This window comes from Rutilus rutilus (assembly GCF_951802725.1).
Source record: "Rutilus rutilus genome assembly, chromosome: 6".
NCBI classification, from domain to species: Eukaryota; Metazoa; Chordata; class Actinopteri; order Cypriniformes; family Leuciscidae; genus Rutilus; species Rutilus rutilus.
The window spans coordinates 36875643-36896377 of NC_140214.1; the positions used below are offsets into that span (position 1 = coordinate 36875643).

Genomic DNA, 20735 nt, shown 5'->3' on the forward strand with positions numbered 1-20735 from the left:
GAGGTCAAGTCTGTTTCACAAACTACCAAAAGCAAAGTGCTTCTTAAATCACCAAGAAAACAAAAAAAGTCTTTTTTTTATATATATATATATATATATATATATATATATATATATATATATATATATATATATATATATATATATAAAATTTTTATCTATTTTAAATTTAACTCATTTATTCTTATTTTTGTTTGTAAATAAGTTATTAAAAAAATTACCATTATGAGATTTGCTACATAATTTGCCTTGTTTAATTTCACACTAATGCTAGTCCACAATCCCACATGCACAAAAACCATCCCATCAAACATTTTGGTATTGCACAGCCAGACAAGTTTATTGGATTAATATTTTAACCTCTTAGAAGCTTCCAATATAGAACTTGAATCAAATGAGCCTCTTTTGGGAGAAACACCTTTTAATCTTAATTAACACCATTTACCTGAAAATGAGCTTTGCTCTTTATGACTACGTCTGACAATGCTTCTTTTTATGAGCCAAAAGATAAATGGATGTGCTGAAATTCATCCCACAAGAAGAGCAGTTGTATAGTTTTTCTCCAGCACACACACCTTCTTGTGCTTGTGTTGAAGTCTCTGAAGCAGTGAAAAGCTTTCCACTAAGTGAAACCTTGTCTGTTTTTTCTCCAGTAAGGATTTGTTGGTGACGTTTCAAGTAGCTTGCTCTGGAACAGGCATTCACACTGCTATGCATTTTCTGGTGCGATTTTAAATTGCCGAGCAATTTAAAACCCTTTCCGCACAATGAACACAAATGGGGTCTCTCATCAGCATGACTTTTCAGGTGTATCTCTAAGTGAGATGGCAAAAGGAATTTTTTACTACAGTGATCGCAACTAAACAGCCTTTCTCCAGAGTGAATGCGCATATGATTTATGAAGTTGATCCTCTCCGAAAACCTCTTTCCACACTCAGAGCATTGCAGTTTCTCACCGGAATGAATCTGCAAATGACTTTTCAGGTTTCTTTGATAAGTGAAGCTCTTTCCGCACTGGGGACACGTGTAAGGTCTCTCTCCCGTGTGAAGTCTTATGTGACCCTTAAGATTTCCTTTGTGTGTGAAACCCTTTCCACACTGAGGGCAAATGAAAGGCCGCTCTCCAGTGTGAAGCCTTACGTGAACCTGAAGATTTACTTTGTGTGCGTAAGTCTTTCCACAGTATTGGCACATGTAAGGCTTCTCTCCAGTGTGGATTTTCATGTGACTCTTAAGGTTTTTATTTAATCGAAACCTCCTTCCACACTGAGGGCATTTGAAAGGCTTTTCTCCGGTGTGAGTTATCAGGTGCCTGTTAAGGTGATCCATGTCTGTGAAACTCATTCCACACTGGTGACATATGAAACAGTTCTCCCTTGTGTGAATCTTCATGTGGCCATTTAGGGTTACTTTTTGTGAGAATCTCTTTCCACACTGATTACATGTGAAAGGCTTCTCTCCGGTGTGAGTTCTCATGTGGTGCCTAACGTTCCCTTTGTGTGTGAAGCTCTTCCCACACAGTTTGCAGTAGAAAGGGCACTCGCCAGTGTGAATTCTCATGTGGCTTTTAAGGTTTCCTTTTTGAGTGAAACTTTTTCCACACTGTTGGCAGGTGAAGGGACTCTCGCCAGTGTGGATTCTCAGGTGGCTTTTAAGGTTACCTTTCTGGTTGAAACTCTTCCCACACTGTTGGCAGGTGTAGGGACTCTCTCCAGTATGAATTCTTAAGTGACTATGAAGGTGTCCTTTACGCGTGAAACTCTTTCCACATTGACGGCAAGTGAATGATCCTGTTTTCTGAGTTCTTTTTTGAGAGGAACTATTTTCAGTCTCCTCACAACTAAAAGATTTTTCTCCACTTGTGAAATCATGGTTTTTCTCCTCCACTTCCTTAAGTTCTTGACCTTCCTCTTTCAGCAGCAACAGGTCTAAAATTAACATAATAAACGGTCAAATCAATTCAAGACTGAAAGGTGAAACAAGAAATAGAGGTGATGGCACACAGTAGCAGACATCAAATAACTAAAGACTAGGGGCCAGATTTACTAACAGCTTGCATGAGCATAAACCCTCTTTTGGAGTTAAAACCTACTGTCAGGATTTACTAAAGACATGCAGTGATTAATTAGTGATGAAAAGACACAGAGTCAGTTATTTTTGCGACTTATTGCTAGGGCTGGGTACCGAGTTCGATACTTTTTAGGTACCGACCGAATTGCCTCGATACTAGACTTGTTGTTCAGTACCAGATTTCGATACCTAAGGGGTTAACTCGTCAACATCAGTGAGCCAATTAGCACTTAAAACAATAGTTTACGCGGTCACGCCCAGAGACGTGGCTCACGTGAATGTGTAAGCGTCCCAACCCCCTAAAGATGTGGAAAAGTCGATCAAAAGTGTGGCTACATTTCTCCAGGCTCAATGCCAACAGCGCGCAATGCCGTATTTGCGGTAAAATAATTGCTGCAAAGAGCGGTACTACGACAAATATGATGAAGTAAACATAAGAGCAGAAAATTGCTCCGTCTTCGACCTTGTTGATCACTCTGACAGTGTTTATATTGCAATAATGACCTACTGAATGTACACTGCTGTTCAAACATTTGTTGGTTAGTCAGAATTAGTGAATAAAGTGATCAAAAGTTACCTTAAAACATGTGTAATGTTACAAAAGATTTCTGTTTCAAATAAATGCTGTTCTTTTGAAATTTAGTTTCCAAAATATTAAGCAGCAAACTGTTTTCATATTTCTGAAGGATCATGTGACACTGAAGTAATGATTTTGAAAATTCAGCTTTGACATCACAGGAATAAATTACATTTTTAAATATATTCAAATAAAACAACAGATTTTAAATTGTAATACTATTTCACAATATTACAAGTTTTACTGTGTTTTTTATCAAACAAATTCAGCTTTGGTGAGCATGAGTCAAACTGAAAAAATAAAACCAAAGTTTTTCTGAGGTAATGTGTTATGTAATCTTGTTCAAATTGATATCGAAAAAAGTATCGTTCAGGAACCGGTATCGACATTTTTTGAACGATACCCAGTCCTACTTATATGCATTTGTAGGAGTTTCCCTTTCAGACGTAAAAATTATGGGAGAAGAGTAAGTAAACTATTTAAGGTTTATGTTAGTCAATTTACTGGTATTTGCGCCATTATTTAACGCACATAAAAGCATGTTTTATCCACTGATATATATATATATATATAAATGACTGGATTGCTTATTGTGTTTTAAATCAGAGGACATCATTGATTTACAGCCAAAACACTGACCCATTGTCACCCGATTTGCAGCGTCTCCGTTTCACAGGATTAGTTTTACTATATCTGTATGTAAACCAGGGCTTAAAAACGAAAAAAAAATTCAATTGGTTCACTCCGAGCAGAATCAATATTTTAACGTTTCCGTTTTTGCGTTCCTCGTTAAACATTACCGTTCCGAAACCGGTTTGATTAGATAAAATACCGGTTAATAACGTTATTTTAATTTAGCCTATATTTTAAACAAATATGTATAAATAAGACTAATTTTCACTCAAAAATAAGATAACACATGATAATTAAACTTGAACATTTATTTCATAACATTGTTAAAACCATTACAGAAATACCTGTACTAATTACAAAGCATAAACAGCTGGAAAAATATTGACCTGTTTTACTGGACCGTTAGACAATCGAAATTGGCACTCTTATGCCTAATTCTTTTCAGAAGAGTGATACAATTATTTGTACACAGACACACACACACACACATATATATATATATATATATATATATTTTTTTTTTTGCAACACGAATTGTTTTAGAAATTACATGAATAAAAAGTAGGCCTATATAAACTGGACGATCATTGCTCTTTTAATGCACCGTCAACTGCTAATTTCAAAGCAAACACTGCGCAACACATCCTTGCATCACATAACGTTAACCAATTTCAGTCTGCTAATAAAGCACAATCATTTAATGCAATAACATTGTAAAACTACAACACATTTTCTATTTTTAATACAAAGCATTAAAAGTCTATAAAGAAAACATTGACCTGTCCTGTTTTTGGCTATCTGAAACTGAAAGACTATAGAAAAAATGTGCGATACTTGCTAGTACTTATACGAAATCCATAAACTACTTGAGCTTAAAGTCCGTAGGCTACTGCTTGTTTAAACGTATGAAAATAATGTCCTCCAATACCTGTGCATTCATTGAAGACCTCAGTGAGGAAAGAATGTAGGCTACTTGAGGCATGAAAATGCGCAATCTACGCTGACTTGCGTTACCGCGGGCGCGGTAGTGCAATTACATTCATAGCAAGTTTGTACAAATCTGGGTTAGTGAGAGCAACACTTGCCCAGTAGACTTAAAAGTACACTCACTCCTCTTAAGGTGTGCTTCTCTTGAATAGCCTATGCCGAAGAGATTGTCTGCCGATGACTGCTGCGCGGGCATTTCACTCGTCAACGTCACTCGTTAATGCGTCAACGTCACGCTTTGACTAAATTCATGATTGGTCAATGGCAAATTAAAATATTAAAGAGAACGATAAAATAACGTTATTAACCGGTTAATAGTCATTTTAAATAAACGTTTCTGTTCAGAACGATTAAAATTGATTTTGTTTTCGTTTTCGTTTTTGTTCCTGTTAAAATTTAGTTCGTTTCCGGTTTTCGTTTTCGTTCCTTGAACCGGTTCAGAGCCCTGATGTAAACTAATTGTTACTTCAGATGTTATCTGTATTGTTTATGGCCTATGCAGAGAGGATAAGTCATATATTGAAATCGTGGATGTGGTTGTGTCTACTGCACACTTCTGACACAGATAACTGATATAGCCCTAACACAAAAATATATTTCTTTACGTACGTTATGAAGTAAATATTAATCATGAACATATATCTATATTTAGTGGCAGAAATTGGTTTGAATTGAGCCTATTCAATAAATATTAATACAAGCCTTTGTTATATTGCACTATATAATTCAAAGTTTACCATACATCATCTTGGAAATAAAGCAGTCAGTGTTATTTGTCTGAATAAATTATAATGCGTGTATTTTATTTCTTGATTGAGCAACTTCTATTTCAGACTCAAATTCTGTGCCGTTTTACTAGAAATACAGTTTCCATATGAGTAGAGTGTTATGTTGTTGAATTAATTATTAATTTTACCATTGTTTAAATTTTTAACTGCTTCGAAATGCCTGCTATTAACGAAATCATTGTTGAAATCATTGCAGTTAGCCTACTGTTTTAAAAAAAACAATCCTACAACACAAATACATTAACACAACAGTACAAGGCGATTTCAGGTTACAAGGCATAAATCTTAATCCCGATTTCAGAATGTGCACTTTGACATTTATAATACTTATGGCTGAAGAGTCTCGTCTGCCTGCCGAGCTGATGTTCACTACTGTACTGAATATGAACAAAACTTTTTAATAAGCAGGGGAAATTCCCAACTTTAAACAAATAACAATTTACATGCTTAGGACGTTTGCGTTGTAAGAATGTACAGGGAGACTTTAGATGTAAAAACGGCAGTAAAATTTTCTCAGTAAAATCATATAATTTTCTATTAATTCAACAGCAGCGCTTACTAGGGAATACCAATATGGTGGCGTGGTGGCTTCATGGTTTATGACGTCATGAGCAATCCAGTTCTCTAAATCAGTGGTTTTATCCCATTTTGTGCTTGACATGCTGCATTAACTGCGTGGGAGAATTTCCTCCACTCATGTTCATTCATTCGGAATGCCAGAGGAAGACGTTACACAAACATATGCTGCGTCCCAATTAGCATACGATCCGTCCTAAATAGTATGCAAAATTAGAATTATTGTGTCTCAATTCGTTGAAATTAGTATTTCAAAGATACCTGGATGGCCTAGTTTTTCCAGTTAGAATCCGAAGTGCAGATCCGTGCTCTATCAAACGGCTAATATTGAGAGCAGGGATGGAAATTAGCACCCGCCACCAGCCAAATGCGGGTGATTTTGTGTTGTGGCGGGTAAACTCGCTTCACCTACCAGCCACCGTGGCGGGTAAATAAAAATATACTGTTTCACACAGACGGCGGACACTTTTAGAGGACATAAGTGTACGCTGAAATAAAGTCTTTCACCTCAGAAAAACGGACTTTCTTGTCCTGTCACGTCAGCCGTTATCCTGTGCTCGGAGCGCACACTCTTCAATTGCACGCGCAAATGCGGCGGCGCGCGCTGTGTATCGCCTCACTGTATATAAAGTGCACAAGAAACTACGAGCATGCAACGCCGTTACGTTGTAAATTACACAAAATAAAAGTAATGCAGGTATGATTTTCATTCTGTTCACCAGGAGCAGTTTCCATGGTTCATTAACAGTTATTGTTAATATTGTGTATTCACCATGGCAACTGTCGTTTCCATATTAACCCCAAAATGCCACTTTATTTTTCTTTGTGTTATTTTTTATATTTTTAAATGACTCTAGTGGCTCATACCAACATTGTATTAACAAAAAATAGTTTGGGACTGCTATTTAATAGCTTTAGCATAGGCCTAATGTTTATTTATTAGTACTAGTCTTTACTATTAGTCATATTCTTACAATTTATGTTAAGTAAAGGGGGACAGTACTTGTGTGTGTGGAAATAGCCGGTTTCAATAAAACTACTTGTGACATATCATATTTGGCTTTGACTTTGACTAAACATTTGCTCTCACTTTGCGGAAAAAATATCGGGATATATATCGTATATCGATATTCAGCCTAAATAATCGGGATATGACTTTTGGTCCATATCGCCCAGCCCTAGTTTCATTGTTGGGACTAAAAACCTAAAACTGGAAGCCATAAAAGACCACGAATCATTCAAATGCCACATCCAGGTAAAAAAGAGAAATATATATAAGAGAGAAAGAGAAAATGTCAGTATTTCATTGAGACTTGAGATTAAATAAACTGCTTAAGTATTGTAGATCTTGTAGTATTCATTTTCACATGCAGTTACACATTGTCGGTTAAAAACAAGAAAGTGGCTGGTAAAAACATTGAGTGGCTGGTAGATTTTGAAATCCACCAGCCACAGTGGCCGGTGGACAAAAAAGTTAATTTCCATCCCTGATTGAGAGCAACCCATTGCACGTTGGACGAGAATTCGATTAGAACTACATGAATAACATGAATAAAAAGTGTTAAACTACAAACATGACGGATGTGCGAGACCGATGGTTAAGAAGAGTGGTTAAGATAAAGGGGTTTGAGTGATTATTAATCAGTAGCCTATCTAACCAGACGAAAATGTATCTATCACATGTTATCCACATTATATTTAATCTAAAACAGCATTGTGAGCTTTTATAACGATAGCCTACGTTTGGTCATTAACTTTCAAATGCATCATTATGTAAACACGAGGAGAGTTCTCAGAATGAAAGACCCACGACTGGCAAATCAACGCGAGACTACATTTCTATCTGAAATAGTAGGAAATTAAATTTGATTGAATGTGGAGGAAGTAATTCTGACTTTTATGTATGAATCTTTGAGTCTGCAAAAACAAATTTTTAGGTCATATGCAGTGTAATCTTGTTAAACCGGATTTTATAAAATTGGTATCGAAAAAACAATCGTTCAGTACCTGGTATCAAAATCAAGTTATCCATATTGACTTTTTGAGAACGATACCAGCCCTATATGACTGTATATGACTGTAAACATCTCATAGATGTAAACATCTTAAAATATTTTTTTAATTTATTTAAAGGAAAAACTAAGAAATGAAAGTGCAAACCAACCTATTTGGTCCTCAGTATCTTCATCTTTCACTCTGCATGGTTCTGGAATTCTTATGTCTTCACTCTCCTCTTTAATAAACTCCATGTTTATATGTCAAGCAGATCTTAGTTGTTTCACCTTAAGTGTTTTCTACTTGTTTTCACGCTTTGTCATGTTAAAGATGATGAGAATAATTAACTGGAAAAACACCCATGTCTTTCTGTAACTCGTGTGGATGCGCTTTAAACATCATTTATACACTCAATGTTGCACCATTGCTTTATCTTTACTGTTGCTAAATGGCGCTATTACACTGTTGAAATACTTCGTAGAAACCCCCCCAACTCTGAATCGTTTTAAACCCCTTAAATTCGGGTTGAAAACCACAAACCTGTCCTCTGCCAAATCTCAGCAAACACACCAAGTCTGGTGCAGAATTATGACGCCACAACACATACCAAAATAAAAGTCTCGTTCACACGCTGTTTCTACTTTGTACATTAATAATGAAATGTATGTCACAAGAATTCATATATCGATTTATATGAATTCATATGAAAATACACTCCACCCAAAAGAGGCTCCACGCAGAATACTACATTTAAGTATAATTAAAATACGTTTTTTGGCATTAATAATTTTGTCAAATTACATCATCATTATTATTATTATGCAAATTGTGTTTCTATGCTTTATGCCGTGAATATGGACCACTCCAGTGAATACATTGGTAATTATATTAAATAAGCATCTCACCGAATTAAAAATATGCAGGGACATATTTAAAGAAGACTTTTATTTTGATGTGTGTTGTGGCGACATAATGCTAGTGATGGGAGAAACGAAGCTTCTCAAAGCTTCGAATCAATTGAACCAATTGCTTCGCAAAATGATTCACTGTTTCGAAGCGTTGGTTCGAAACGCAACACGCTGGTGACCCCTGCTGGTCAGAACAGTGGAAATGCAACAACAACAAAAAAACAGGCCAAACATGCATAAAAACATATTTTAGAAAAACAAATGTTTTATTGAAAGTAAAATCTAACGAAGCCTCGTTTACTGAAATCACGTGACTTTGGCAGTTTGATAGAAGCTCCGAACCACTGACTGAATCGAAACAAAGGATCCGTAAAGGTTTCGAAGCTTCATGAAGAAGTGTTTCAAAAGTGTCCATCACTACTGTAGATTTATATTAGTCTTAAAATGGTGCGTTCGTGCGTCTATCCAGGATGCTTCAGAAAACATAAAGTCTTAAGATTACGAGAGCCGCCATCAACGGGAGATGGAAGATTAACATTTCACCAGTTCCCTGTAAATGATCCTGAGCGACTGAAGCTGTGGCTGCTCGCGGTTCGCTGGGATGTAAAAACACCCATGGCAAAAATCGAGAGATCCAGGCTGTGCAGTGAACATTTCTCCTCCGAGGATTACGAGCCGGAGAAGGGGAAGCCAAGACGACTTCTGAAATCATCTGCTGTGCCTGTGCTGTTTCAGCCAAATGAGGTATGCAACTGTTGTTAAATTGTTTAATTATTATTATTTCCTATCTTTACATTTTATTTAACCTATCTCACTATATATGATGTATGTATATGATGGTGATAGTTTTAAATAGTACTTAAAGACAGTATGCATGTGACATATTTAATGTAAAATGTTTTGCACTTAATTATATGACATTCAAAATAAACATGTAATATAAAGACATTTCTCTATATGAAAACCAATAAGACATATAATTAATATATAGCTAAAATAATATTTTTTATAAACGTACAAACAGCAAAAAAAAAAAAAAAACGTTATACAAAAAAAAGTGCAATGGCATTTATGCAGAAAGTCATCACTGAAAATCGAATTAATAAGATTAATATTAAAAATATCTTTGCTTTGAAGAATGAGAAAAATTATTTAAAAAAAAAACGTATGAGCACTCATAATTTATATTCTTTAATAATAAATATAAAGCATACAGTAACTTCAACTTTCTAACCCGAAAAGTAATTGAACTGACCAAAAGAAAAAAAATATTCTATAAAATATAGTGTGAAAACAAATTAAAGCTTCGATAATAAAATGAGAAATGTATGTTGATATTAGCAGATAAACACTTAATATATAAATTATTTCAGCACACCATGACAGAAATATTACAGACAACTTGCCGTTTTCTCCGTCATGCTTGTTCTGTTGTCAGATGTCTTAGTGGTTTAATATAGCTAGGCTTTGCATAAAATATTTAGTTTGATTATAATGATTAAATTTGACATGAAATAAATGTCCATACTGTATATTTCATTTGTTTTTGTAACAACATATGAACTTGAAAGAAATAATATTGTCACATAATACAGTAAAATGGTATGGTTTTTACAGTATGGTTACACATGAATTAATATATTTTCAAAATTTAAAAGTATTTTTTTTATCATTAGTTCATGCTGTGTGAAGTGAACTAACAGTAAACTATTGTACTACCCATTAACACGACTTGCTGCAATAAAATAGCATTAAATAGAGAATATTAGAGTTTAGAGTTAGTAGTTTAGAGTAGAAAATAGAGTTTTTATTGGTTTTAAAGAATTACAACTACAGTCAGGGGAGTACATTGAATAAACAAAAATACATAAATACATAAAAAAAAACAGTGACAAACTTACAAGATAAATAAAAATATGAAGATATTTACAAATGGAAACACATTTTACTACATTTTAAAAACAAAGGCATATTTCCTCAAAATGTACATTTATGAATACTAAATTTAGCTAACGGAAGTAGCAGATAAATTAAGTAATATTCCTTATGATAAGATTTGTCACAGGAGGAAAAAATAAAATATATATATATATATATATTTTTTTTTAAGCAGGGTATGATGTGAGAATGAATGAATGAATGCTTTATTTCGAACATAAACATAAAACAAGTAACAAAAGAAAGTAAACTGAAAAAAAGACAAACAAACCAAACAATTAATAATAATAATATGAAACCAACATGTCCGAAAAGGAGTAGGATGAAGCATAAGCTTATTAAAACCTACCCCTTCTCCACTATTCAATAAACAATCAGTTTTCCCTAATAAACATATTTACATAATACCTATCTACAAAAAGTAGAAAATAAATAAATTAAGAAAACAAATACATAAATTATTTACAAAAAACACCCGATTGCTAAATCGGAAATAGAATTCTCATAAAGAGAACATAATTCTGGCAAAAAACAAACTGAATGAGGAGAACTCCAAAATAAATTATAAAATGTTTTAACATGTAAACCACAAGATGTACAAAATATATCAATATCACAATTAAATGTAAAGATAATAATTACATGGGTAATATGTATAAAGGAGTTTAAGAGAAATTAAGCGCGGCCCATGTTGAAGATTTTATTATTTAGAAAATAATTCATTTAGTTATAGATTTGTACACTATTATTTCCTTTCTCTGTGTGTGTCTTTGGAAGCCTGAACGGCCATAATGCTGATGCAACAGAGAATTCTATTTCAGTGATGTCACATGGTACAAAAGAGTTCTCAAAATATCTATAGAATGTATTACCATTTTTGAAAGAGATATATGTGAGAAGCTGGCCACTGAGCTGGAGCGACTTTCTGCAGGAGGTGCTCGGCTTTGTTTGTGAAATAAAGTCTAATATTTCCGGCATCAAAGATCTCTGAGAAGTGATTTCTCATAAAGATTGAAACCACAACATCCACTGCTGCAGAATCAATACAGAAGCAGCTGTATCGATACTCATATCAACAAGCAGTATGTGACAATACACCGTCGCATTGAAGTATTGAACACAGCCCTAGTGTAGTATGAAATAAACTGGACGTACATTCGTCATGTTGTCATTATCATGTGATCTATGAGCGTCAGTTAAAGGGTTAGTTCACCCATAAATGGAAAAAATATCCCATTATTTACTCACCCTCAAGCCATCCTAGGTGTATAAATGACTTTCTTCTTTCAGCCAAACACAATCTTGAGTTATATTAAAAAATATCCTGGCTCTTCCAAGCTTTATAATGGGAGTGAATGGTAACTGAGCTTCAGAAGGCCTTTATTAACCCCCTGGAGCCGAATGGATTACTTATATGATGGGTGGATGCATCAAAATCTAATGTACCATTCTCTCCCATTATAAAGCTTGCAAGAGCCGGGATATTTTTTTATATTACCCCTATTGTGTTTGGCTGAAAGAAGAAAGTCTACAATGGCTTGAGGGTGAGTGAATAATGGGATCTTTTTTTTATTTTTTTTATTTTTTGGGGTGAACTAACCCTTTAAGTCACTTCACTGCAATTCATAAATCCTCTGTTTAGCCCCTCTACCCATTATCTAGGTACTTAACTATCGCCCCCATCAATAAAATGTAGGCTAGCCTTATTGTTTTATCTGAATATTATTGTAGATTATTATTCTGTTTATTAAAATTAGGCCTAATATTATATTTGCACTACCATTACATTTTATACATAGCTTTAAAAGAAATTATTATCTCACCTAAATGTTCCACTCAATGGATTTGTGTTTTTACAGTGGGGTAATTTCATTGCAATTGCTTTCACACAGTACAAGGAAGCTTGATTTCAAACTTTGAACCGAATTGACAAAAAAAGTCGTTAATAAATTAAGAACAAATAAACAAATTACAAACAATAGCACAAACAAATACAGTACAATAAAGAGACAAATTGAATAAACAGCACTGCACGTTTTTCAGGTGGGTCTAACTGTAGTGTTCAAGTAAGAAATACCACAGAAATGAAATAATCATATATTAAAGTTACAAAAGTAATTCAGTCAAGAGCAGTGAGTGATTTTTCTCTTTGTCTTTTGTTGTTTGATTAACATTAATGACATACATTATGGAAGCCATTTCACTCGGATATAGGCCTACTTCACAATAGGGTAGGATAGACTATTGCAACTTCTGTTTCATGAAAGAACTCACAATATTCCCATCATCCAACAGGTAAAAAGCTCATTTGGATTCAAACAAGCAGGAATAACTCCTGTTGAAACATCAACTTCTTCAGGGAACAATACAGAAGAGATGGAGTTTATTAGAGAAGAGAATGAAGAAGACATGAGTGATCCACAATCATGCAAAATAAAAAATGAAGATACTGAGGAACAAAGAGGTTTGTGTCCATTCCTGATTCTTCATATACTTCCTGGTGAAGTTTGTTCCATACACACCTTTAGGTTTAGGCTGCTTTAAAACAAGAACAAAGAGAAAGTTCTGATTATGTTTTTGACTCATGTTTAAAGGCTTTTTCAAAGCTGATTGTATTGATAGACCCTTATTTAAGAAGGTTATTTTATACCCTTATTTATATTTATAAATGTATAAAGAAATAATAAATTCTTCACTTTCAGAGAAAACACTCTGCATAAAAACATGGTAAATGCAAACAGTGAACTCGGTGAAAAGCTACAATGATTAAATAGCTTTGCCCAGAAGTTACCTTTATAAACCAATGAATACATTTTGATTTGGCTACCTCTTATGAAGCACTTAATCTTTGATTATTTTTAACTAATTTAGAGAAGCGGAAATTGTTATTTCGATTAAAATCATGCAGCCCTAATAAAATGGACAGAATTTGAAAGCTGAGACATTGTTTCTTATCAGATGTAACAAAGCTCTTTATGGTTATTGGATAGGAGATGCTCTACAAATAATGTTTAGTGTAGGGAAAACCGTTGACCTGACAACCCTGGCTTGAACTAGGGTTGATTCATAGGGTCAAAAAGCTTGCTTTAACGTTGCTATTTTTTTTAACTGTTAATACGTTATTGTCACATTAATCATCAAGACATTTTTGTGACAAAAAAAATTTGACATTTTCTTCACACACATTACGAGTTGCAGTTTGACACATTTTCTGTCCCCTATTGATTGACAGGATATTATCTGTAGGGGTGAGAATCTTTTGGATCCCACGATTCGATTCTTGGGGACACGATTTGATTCAAAACAGATTCTCGATTTTGAATCAAATTTCAATTTTATATATGCATATATTTAAAATCTATGCATAAATCTAATTGAAATTTGATTCAAAATCGAGAGCAGAGAAATGAACAGCAGCTACTGTTAGTCCCAATCGAGCTGGAGTAATTTAGTTAAAATTATACACACCTCATAAGTGCATTAATTTAATCTAGCCCGCTGCCGTTCAGCGTTCATATTCGCCGCTCACGCGTGAGTTTTTGCATCATTAAAATGAGTGAGCATCAAGTCGACAGTTGAATGAAACGAAGCGACTATCATCTGGATCTGGGTTGCATTTCCCAAAAGCATCGTAAGCCTAAATTGATTGGTGATAATCGTTCTATGATCGATTTAAGCTTACGATGCTCTGGGAAAAAGCAGCGCTGATCAGTGGCCGATAGTTTGGAGTTCGAGATATATAATACAATGGTGTCAAGTAAATGTCCCCTTGATCAAACCCGTCTGCATGTGACTTTCTAGTGATCCTGAAGACTAGTTAGTCTTAGTTTGCTCAGGTGTGTTTGATTATAGGGTTAAACTCTGCAGGACAGTAGACATTAGCCGCGTTTCCATTACCCTTCAAATTGCGCAAATTGCGCAAATTGAAATTGCGAATTGAAAATACGCCCAATGGAAACACGTAAATTTTGCAAAAACTCCCATTTATTGCAAAAAAGTTTTTAGACTCGCATGAGGTGGTTTTTCAGGCAATTCGAAAAAGAAATATTTCGCAAAACTGCAATGGGAACAGTTTTTGCGCATTTACAGTTACCTGACGTGGATGACGCGGTGTGTTTGGACAGAATACGAGACAGAGTTCTTTATTAAATTCATATAAGACGAAAGAATTACAGGAATAATGGATTCTAAACCTCAAATAAATGCCACAATCAAGACCTCGAAGCAGATACGAGGGAGAAACACCTCATATGTGCTTGCTCACAAGTATAATAGGTGTGGTGTGGGTTAGGGTTCTTACCAACATTAAGTTCTTATCTTAATTGGTTCCTTACCATTAATGCTTGGAAAAAACTCACACATTTCCTTCGATTAATAATAATGGCTAGTGCAGTGGCTGGGATATAGTAGGCCTACATAAACCTACCAACGTCGCCATGGTTTTTGGAATGATTTTACTTATCGCGAGAGAAATTTTTTTACGTTTTAGTCGCATAAGATCGGTCAATGGAAACGCTGTCATTTCGCAATAGTTTTTTGTCGACAAAAAAAAAAAAAAAAAAAAAACCCAAAAGTTTTGTGCAAATCTGTAATGGAAACGCGCCTATTGATAGCCAGAGTTGAGACCACCTTCTGTACTATTTCAGGAGATTTGGTCCTACCATATAATAATGAAAGATTTGCCGGAAAATCTTGTCAATGATAAGGAAAGAGTGTGTCAAAATGGCATTCATTGTTTGATTATTGTGATAAAATTGACCTAATTTAAAGGGGTGATAGAATGATTTTATAGGGTATTTCACACTGTTCCTTAAAGTCGCCATGAAATAAAATTTTACAATTCGTATTTTTATATGTAATATTATAGTGTTTATTACAAATGATTTATCTGTGCACTTCATTAATTTTTTTTAATTCATGTGCCCTTATAGCCTGGGTGCCAGCCCGAACCCCGCCCACAAAATTTTTTGGTCGGGAAGTTCGGTCGGGAAGTTCGGTCTGGACTCGCTCCGTTGAGGAGCTATTATGCCCGAACAAAAATTGTTCGGACCAATCAAATTGTCAGGGCGGGCTTTATACGATGATGGACAGATGAGCAACGGTAACGTAATCATCCACGTCACCAAAGAGCGCTTGATTTGAATTAGTTTACAACAAAGACGACTGCTGCTGGAGAATTGAGATTTCACGAGTTCACATTTACAAATAAGTCAGATAGAATAAATGCGTATATAAGATTTCACACAAATAAGTCGATAGAATAAATGCGTATATGACGTGCTGTCCGAGGAGAGGGCTGTGGGCTCGGTAGCCATACTCCCCCGTATTCCTGGTTGTGAGAGAACAAGACAAGAGTGAGGATTCGGGGTGGTGGAGGGATGCTGAAAAACTGTCAAGGACTGTTAGGTAAGTTGACAGAGTGAATATGCTTCCTCATGCTGATAGATAGGGTAACGTTAGACATGGTATTGTTTGATGACAAGTTGATATTGGATTGATTATTTGTACGTGCTCCTCCCGAACTTTGTTTATTAAAAATCATGTGTAGATTCCGCCATCGCGTCTGTTATAGAAGATATTCACAGCGCATTCATTTTAAAAGAGGAACAGAGAGCCGCGACATTTTGTTGGTTGAAAATATGAATGAAGAACATGCGTCATTTACTCCGTTGCTCTGATTGGTTGTAGGTCTATCCAATTGAGTGCAGAGGTTTTTTTTTTTCTGGTTCGGTTGAGACACACCCCATAATCAAATCTCTATGGAGCAGTCTCAGACTCACATTCTGACTAGAATCTGAGTATGACGACGTCAGGCTAGTGCCCTTATATTCTTTAATCAAATATGTTATCCTTCCCTCCCCCCTCGAAACGTCTTCTCTTCTCTTCCTGTCATGTGCTATGGCGCGAGGGCGTGGCAACTCCCCTCAAACCATTAGTCTGCTATGAGCGAGAGATGGAGAGGAGGAGTGCTAAAGTAAAACCCTGCCCTCCTGAATTTAATATTCCGTTTCACTTGGAAATACATCACAACACTGGAGAAAAGTCGTTTGTAACTTGCGGTTCATGGCGACTTTAAGGTTTCCAAATAGGGAATGTAACATTGGTTGGGCTGAAAATGCCCGGGTGGCTCTTTTATACGCCCTAATGCAAACCTGAGAAATAGCCCCAGAATGAAATGAGGGGTTTTCTTCCCTTTTATGGCATGCTCATGAATATTTAGATGAGCTGCACTCTGATTGGTTGGCTTACAAAGATTGGCAGCACTCACTGGAAGTGAGCCATGGAGATGTTAGGTGTGCAACCATATATGTTTGAGCCTGAATCAGCACTGTAAAACACAATGTGTGCTATTGTTGTGTGGTATTATCACATGTAAATTCAAGTGAGGGGAGGAATAGGCCTTTATATTATTTATGACCATCCCGGTCTCACGGGTCGTGCGATTAGACAAGCACTCGCAGCATTTTTGATCATTCCAGATACAGTAAACTTAGCGCGCCGGCTAAACTGTGTCTGACTGCACGACCACCATTGATATTCCTGGGCCCAGGAAGTGGGCTGCGTGTATGCAAATTTAGGGGCGTAAAAAAGGTACAGACCAGATCCAAATAAGGAAATCCCCCAAGTGTTACGTCACATCTGAGCTGATTTGAGATCCGACTGTTTTACAGCTGCAGTTTTTAAGTTTTGAGATTTTCATATTAAGGAGGTGACATAGGATTTTGAGATTCTGCGTATGGCCATTTTACCCACTGCGCTGCTGTTATTCAACTACTGTATGCCAAGGTAAACTTAGTTTTGCATTCTATCACCCCTTTAAAAGCTGAGAATCTGTTGAATCTTATTGCAATTATTGGATTGGAGGCATGCTACAAACAATGTTTGGGGAAATTTTGTTCACGCATCAGACTAAAATATTGATCTTGGAATTTAAGAATCAATATCGTTTCATCAAAATCGATAAAATCGTGAAATAGATTTTGCCCACACAGCTGTTTACCTGTGGTTGCTTATCCACATTTGTGCACACAATCAAAACGTGCCATCGGGTTAGTGCTAATCAAGATCAGTTCTTGTTGATCAATTCATCATCAATCATAAAATTGCACCGTGTATGAACTGTTTTATAAAAAAAAATGTATCTTTTGATTAATATTTGACAATTACATTTCATGTTCATTTCAGAGGTCATAGAAGTGAAAGTGGAAGGTCAAGAACTGAATGATGTTGAGGAGAAACATCAGTATCACAGACCTCATAGTTTCAAAACTGGACAGATGGGAAAGTATTTGTCTCAAACAAGAAGACCCAAAAATTCTTTTACCTGCCCTCAATGTGGAAAGAGTTTCACACAAAAAAGTCACCTTATGGCTCACATAAGAATTCACACTGGAGAGAAGCCGTTTACCTGCCAGCATTGTGGAAAGAGTTTCACACAAAAAGGAAACCTTAAGGATCACGAACGAATTCACACTGGAGAGAAGCCTTTCACATGCCATCAGTGTGGAGTGAGTTTCACACATAAAAGAAGCCTTAATGATCACATAGGAATTCACACTGGAGAGAGTCCTTTCATATGCTCTCAGTGTGGAAATACTTTCACACATAAAGGTGACCTTAAGAGACACAGGAGAATTCATACTGGAGAGAGGCCTTTCAGTTGTCACCAGTGTCGAAAGAGTTTCACTCGTAAAGAACATCTTAAAACTCACACAAGGATTCACACCGAAGAGAATCCTTACATATGCACTCAGTGTGGAAAGAGTTACAAACATCTAAGTAACATAAGACGACATATGACAATGCATTCAGAAATTACATTACACTAATCACAGTGTACTATAACAACAGACTATTAAAACTTCCTCACTACAAAAAGAACATTTATTATTGTTCTGCCATTTGACTCATCAACTTTTTTGTAAATCTTTTGTCCACAGAGAATTCTTTTGTGACCAGGTATTTTTATATGTGGTCTATTTTATAACATTTCAGTTGAAACTGTTTGATGTACTGGTACAGTTTGTATATTGTGTATTATACTACGGGGCTGTTGAATGCTTGATTCTGACTGGTTGACAAACGTTCTAAGGTGTGCAATTATTTTCAGGGAAACGCACAGCTAAAGTAGTTCCAGCAGCTCTCGACCGCATTACAGGTCCATATCACTTCGCCAAATGATTTCAGTTATTTCAAAGGTCTTTACAGGCCACAGAACCTAAACCCACAACGACGCTGACCGAGCAAATAAATATGGTAAACAATAGGATAAAAAAATACCAATTATTTCCAAGTTTTTTGCCACAAAATTACGTTTTTTCTTATGTATTTTGCAATTACTAGTTATTATGGAAAAGTACATCTCTCTTCCTCGCTCCCACTCGAACGCACACACATACAGTACAGACACACACTCGCGTGTTGTCAGAGCTGCTCTGACGATTTTATCAGTAAAATAGTTTAGCAACTTAAGCTACATGACGTTTCTCACTAGCGAGGTGCAGATAAACGTAGTTTTGCTATTAGCAGACGCTGGTGCCGAACACTGTTGAGAGACGCACAGACTGAGGTAATTCACACGCTTAATCTCTCTCTCTCCAATAACTGCATTAGACTGCTATCAGTGGCTTAAGTTTCCGTTACTAGCTCTTGGAATTAGCAACGCAGACTTGGGATGAGATGTGTAAGAAATTAGTCCCACACACGAGCGTTTTAAGGTAAAAAACCTGACAAACATCTTGAGATACATCATCTGAACAATGTTTTGAGGTGTGGTCACCGTAGTATAAGTGGAATAATTGACTCTGGGCCGTTTAATTATTAGAAAAATAATGCACATAATAAAAGAATAATGCGCTTCGCATCATATCACCACCTCGTGTGTTTTATTTTTCTAATTCAACGACCTGTCATCAATTATTCCTCACTTCTGTTATGGTAAATAGTGTGTATATTATGTTTTCTTTTTATACTGTGCCTAGTATTCTGTATATTGTGTATATTGTATTCAACATTGCACTGCAAGTCGCACTTAAGATATTACGTATTTGTAATAAATTGATCAGATTATATAGATCTGTATACTATAGATTTTCCTGCTTTCTGTTGGTGTAAACAAACATATTTTAAACAGTCAAATATTGTAATATCCATGCATGCCCCGGTCATACCCCTCACTCACCACATGAGGGAGGATCACCAAAATACCGAAATCATACCTGAACCTCACAACAGCCACTGTACAAAGACCTGAACTTCCTCTCTATTCTTTCAAAGTCTTGTATCTTTTAAGTGCATTTAAGAGTGTTTCTCTTACCTGTGGTTTTACCCATGTACTACCTGCATATGTTTTTCCACGTATTGCCTTGTGATTTGGATTTGTTTGCCTGTTCAGATTGTTCTCTCTGATTTTTAAAACGTTTGTCTCTTCAAAATAAACTGCACATGGATCCCTGTGTGTCTGTTTTTTCCTTCACAATTATATTTAATTTTTTCCAATCCATTTTGTTATTCTGACTAGGTAAAGAAATTAAGGGTATTTATTATGCTTTCCGATAATTGAATATTAAATTTGATTAACAACAACAACAACACTTAGATCCACGCGTCCTTGTCTCCTCCTCCTGCAGCCATAACAGAATTTTTGACCCAAAATGGATCTAGCGGCTATGCAACTCTTGTGCCCCGTAGGCCCGCACAGAGTGATTGTTCCCTTGAGGAACCCATTTGTGAGTATTTACATCTGGTGAACTCAATGCACTTTGGTTGCAATGCCCTAATTGCATTTCACTTAAAAAGCCCCTCAAGTAACTGCTACCCAGGGATGATCATTGATGCCTGTGCCAATTTCTGAATCTGTCTCTTCAACTGAGTGGATCCTCCTTCACTGTGTGAGAGGTAGAAGAGGACCTCCACCTCATCGCTCCAGTATCCCCAGAGGCCGTCCCGGAATCTGCTCCAGTAACCCCTAAACTCTTCCGTCCTTTGAGCCTCTCCAGCCCCTTGTCACGGCCACCATGCCAGAGCCATTATGCATGTATGTCTGCACACACTGCTGCCATGGACCCTCAGCCAAAGGCATTGTCCATCCCAGAGCCAACATCTACATGTTCCAGCATGGTCCTGTGGTCCTTCACCTTATATAGGGACTTCTGACTCTCTGGCTCCACCTTGGTTCTATGATCCTCCGGCTCCACCTTGATCCTCCATCGTTTCACCTGGACGCCTATCATTTGGCTTTGTCTTGGCTCCCTGATCCTTCTT

At 36.1% G+C, this 20735-nt stretch overlaps 2 protein-coding genes across 2 annotated transcripts; one reads left to right on the top strand and one right to left on the bottom strand.

The window, feature by feature from the left end:
- Positions 1-322: 322 nt before the first annotated feature.
- LOC311291688 (uncharacterized protein) lies at positions 323-8229 on the bottom strand. Its single transcript, XM_084410873.1, has 2 exons — positions 7796-8229; positions 323-1928 (listed from the first exon to the last, which is right to left on the bottom strand). The coding sequence occupies exons 1-2, from the start codon at positions 7878-7880 to the stop codon at positions 472-474; spliced, it is 1542 nt and encodes a 513-aa protein (XP_084266999.1). The 5' UTR covers positions 7881-8229; the 3' UTR covers positions 323-471.
- A 488-nt stretch (positions 8230-8717) lies between these two features.
- LOC311292150 (uncharacterized protein) lies at positions 8718-19925 on the top strand. Its single transcript, XM_084411693.1, has 3 exons — positions 8718-9278; positions 12768-12936; positions 17658-19925. Exons 1-3 carry the CDS (start codon positions 8979-8981, stop codon positions 18299-18301), a joined length of 1113 nt encoding a protein of 370 aa, XP_084267819.1. The 5' UTR covers positions 8718-8978; the 3' UTR covers positions 18302-19925.
- Positions 19926-20735: the final 810 nt, after the last annotated feature.

Bases quoted from the DNA above. Each gene is read 5' to 3' on its own strand.
- LOC311291688 (XM_084410873.1), bottom strand. From the start codon at position 7,880: ATGGAGTTTATTAAAGAGGAGAGTGAAGACATAAGAATTCCAGAACCA. The intron at 1,929-7,795 runs GTTGGTTTGCAC...TGTTAATTTTAG, and splicing joins AGATACTGAGGACCAAATAG to ACCTGTTGCTGCTGAAAGAG.
- LOC311292150 (XM_084411693.1), top strand. From the start codon at position 8,979: ATGGTGCGTTCGTGCGTCTATCCAGGATGCTTCAGAAAACATAAAGTC. The intron at 9,279-12,767 runs GTATGCAACTGT...ATCATCCAACAG, and splicing joins TGCTGTTTCAGCCAAATGAG to GTAAAAAGCTCATTTGGATT. The intron at 12,937-17,657 runs GTTTGTGTCCAT...TGTTCATTTCAG, and splicing joins AGATACTGAGGAACAAAGAG to AGGTCATAGAAGTGAAAGTG.